Source organism: Phaseolus vulgaris, chromosome 3 (assembly GCF_051622355.1).
Source record: "Phaseolus vulgaris cultivar YP4 chromosome 3, ASM5162235v1, whole genome shotgun sequence".
In the NCBI taxonomy this organism is placed as follows: domain Eukaryota; kingdom Viridiplantae; phylum Streptophyta; class Magnoliopsida; order Fabales; family Fabaceae; genus Phaseolus; species Phaseolus vulgaris.
In genome coordinates, this window is record NC_143500.1 from 48803014 (window position 1) to 48806142 (window position 3129).

The 3129-nt window shown below is 34.5% G+C and overlaps 1 protein-coding gene across 1 annotated transcript; it reads right to left on the bottom strand.

The window, feature by feature from the left end:
* Positions 1-506: 506 nt before the first annotated feature.
* On the bottom strand, positions 507-2214 carry LOC137808256 (zinc finger protein 7). The gene has a single exon (XM_068609284.2). It carries the CDS (start codon positions 1314-1316, stop codon positions 723-725), a length of 594 nt encoding a protein of 197 aa, XP_068465385.1. The 5' UTR covers positions 1317-2214; the 3' UTR covers positions 507-722.
* Positions 2215-3129: the final 915 nt, after the last annotated feature.

Consider the following 3129-nt stretch of genomic DNA (forward strand, 5'->3'; position numbering starts at 1 on the left):
GCCCGCTAGTAATAATAATATTGTTGATAAATTATGCGATGACATTATTATAACATTATGATTGACAGAATTAATAAATAGAGTAGAGATAAAAAAAACGAAATACTTTATATTATAAGGCGGAAGAATTATTTGAGTTTCAATTTTATATTAAAATGTGGCACAATGAGTAAAATTAGCTCTGAACGGTAATGAGACACGCACTTAGATTTATTATTTTGGTAGTTTTTTCCTAACCTGTGAGAACTGTTGCAATATTGTCGCTTGCATGTTGGATGGAAATTCGTGACTTTCAACAGATTAGGGAATCAATTTGGTTCCATTTTGTTGTCCTCTACCTTCCCTTTATTATGTCCAAAATCACTCCTACTCTCTCGTTTTCAAATTTATCAAATATATACTTTTTAATATATTTTATTCTATGTTTTTGTACAAAAAGAGACTAAATTAAGTTAAAAAATAAAAAATAGTTTTAAAAACATAAATTATAATAATTAAAACCGTAATGATAGTTTAAAAGTAGAAATGAAACACACTTAGCATTGACTTGTAGTACACGGGGGACATGGTTGTTTCCCTTCTCAAACCAATAAAAGTAGTGAATTACCATAGTAGCCTTGAGACCTTATTGGCACAAGTGACATGATATAGCATTGGGAAATGAAGAAGAAAACAGTAGCAGTGGTGCAAATGGGGGCTGTGATGGAAGTTGGAGAATTGCATCAGAGGCGAAGATCTAAGTCAATCTTATTAACATCAGATTCTTGCTTTGGCAAGTCCACCCGAAAGCTACCTGGCCAATACAAATCCACAGCCTGTTCAAGCATAAAGGGTGTCCATGATGCCACTCCAGCCCCATTACTGTTGCCATCCTTGAATCTAGCCACCATACCAGACCTTTCTCTGCCTCGTTTGTGCACATTAATGGAGTGAGGCTGTATTCCCAGAAACCTAGATGCCAGAGAAGTGTAAGCAAACCCCATTGGTGATCTTGTTCCCATCATCCTATGAGACTGGTAGCTTCTAGCTGCTTCTCTTTCCCTCTTGTGTGCATTCTGGTGACCCCCTAAGGCTTGTGAGCTGTAAAACTTTCTCATGCAGAAGTTGCATGAGAACACCTTGCTGTGGTGAGGCTTTGATGAGTTTTGTTCTTCTGCTGCCTCCACAGGCATCTCTCCTTTGAGGCTTAAACTCAGCCATTCTCCTAAGTTGTCACCTTCAGGAGTCACAATTTCACAGTTGGCATGATTGTCATTGATTGACACATGCTGATCATGATCATGATCATCAACTTCATCCTCCCTTAGGAAGGTCATGGTAAAGAATAGTTTTGTGGGAGAGGGAGAAGTGCTTGAGCTTAAATAAGGACAAAGAAAAAGAGGGGTGATTGATTGAGGACAAGGGATAGGAAGTAGGAAGTGGGAGCTGAATATTATTTGGTGAAGTGTTGTATCTTTATGAACTCAGCACTACGCCATGTCTTGTGTTCCCACCGAGTTTTGCATATACTTTAGAGGGGAGAATTGGGACAATGCTAATGTCATCTGGTGGTGTTGGCAATTTATGGCTTCAGATTCCTACTTGTCTTCAGATTTACACTACTTCTAGCATCTATATAGGTGCTCGGTGGTGGATTTGGAATGGACTCTTGACTATTAAAAGTGTTATGCACTGTTAGACTCAGATTGCATTTTTTTATTTTTATACTTCACATACGTGGCAACAATGTTCAGGAACAATACGTATTGGAATCGTTGTAGGTAAAACATAATGCTGCAATGAACAGAGAATTCATCTTTTTATTATACATTATCTTCATTGCTTGAGGTCAAATAATGAAATTCTTTCTTTTAAGTGTGTTTTCCCCCCTCAAATGTCTCATACATAAAAGGTAATTCTATTGACCTATCAACACACACTGTATAGTCAAAATTCAAACTTTGGCTCACCGTGAGATATTAAATCCTTACACTAAACTTCATTAAGCCCCAAAGGCATGTATGTAAGAATGGGGTGACACCAAGATGGAGTGGTAGGTTGAACTACCTAGTTTAACCATTTCTAGAAGGTTGGATATGTTCCCCTCAGAAATAAATTGTTACTATCCTTGTGTATAAAAGAACAAACTTCGATTGAGTTGAAAAGCATTAAGTCAAAGTCAAAAGACTATTAGAGGTAAGGATTCTAGTAAGATTTTCTCTAAGTAGAAATTTTCATGCCATCTCACATTCTAATTATTATAAACTAGGACTATATCTCTGAACTCATTTTGAAAAAAAATTACTTGTATCCATCATAATGTGGATGATAATTTTAATTTCATTTAAATGTACTTATAGGTCTACATTTTACTTATATATCAATAGAAATATTAATTAAGAAATTGCTACAACTAAATTAAAAATCCATTATCAAATGACTTAGTTAACTTTAAAGGCTAAAAGTTTTTGTGTATGCATATTAATTTATATATGATGATAGCGGGTCAAAAGTTAATATTGCCAGGATGATGTCAAATATTGTCTGAATCATATTACTAGATATCTTTCGAGGTTAGTTGGAGGATCTATGTCTATCTGACAATCAAGTGTTTTATTTATGTTAAGCTGATTATTATTATCCTTATAATTTATATATTTAAAATTAACCATTACAAATGTGTCTTACATTAATGTGATTTCTGTAAGAAATTATGTAAATTAATTTCTATAAAGTGACTCACATGACTTAGAGTTGGGCTTTGGACCCAAATATGATTTAATAATAATAATAGAATTAAAGGCCCATTGGTTAATGTGAGAAATATATATCTGATGATATACCTAATGAAAACCTACACAGATTGGGTACTAAAGGCTATAAGGTTCTGTCTCTGCAAATAATAGTTGTCTCACTGTTAACCATCACGAAAGTGTGAGACAAGAACGGAATTGCAAGAGATAGATTGGGATAAAGGAGATAAAGTAACTGCTCAATTAGGATCACTCATGGATCAAGGTAAGTGCCTATTCCTTCTTGATTATATGATTGTGTGAGAATCATGATATGATAAGATCTATTTGTGAACATAAAATGTATGTGTTCAATTTACGTTTATTCATGTTTTGACTTACATGTGGTATCAGAGCC

Bases quoted from the DNA above. Each gene is read 5' to 3' on its own strand.
- LOC137808256 (XM_068609284.2), bottom strand. From the start codon at position 1,316: ATGACCTTCCTAAGGGAGGATGAAGTTGATGATCATGATCATGATCAG.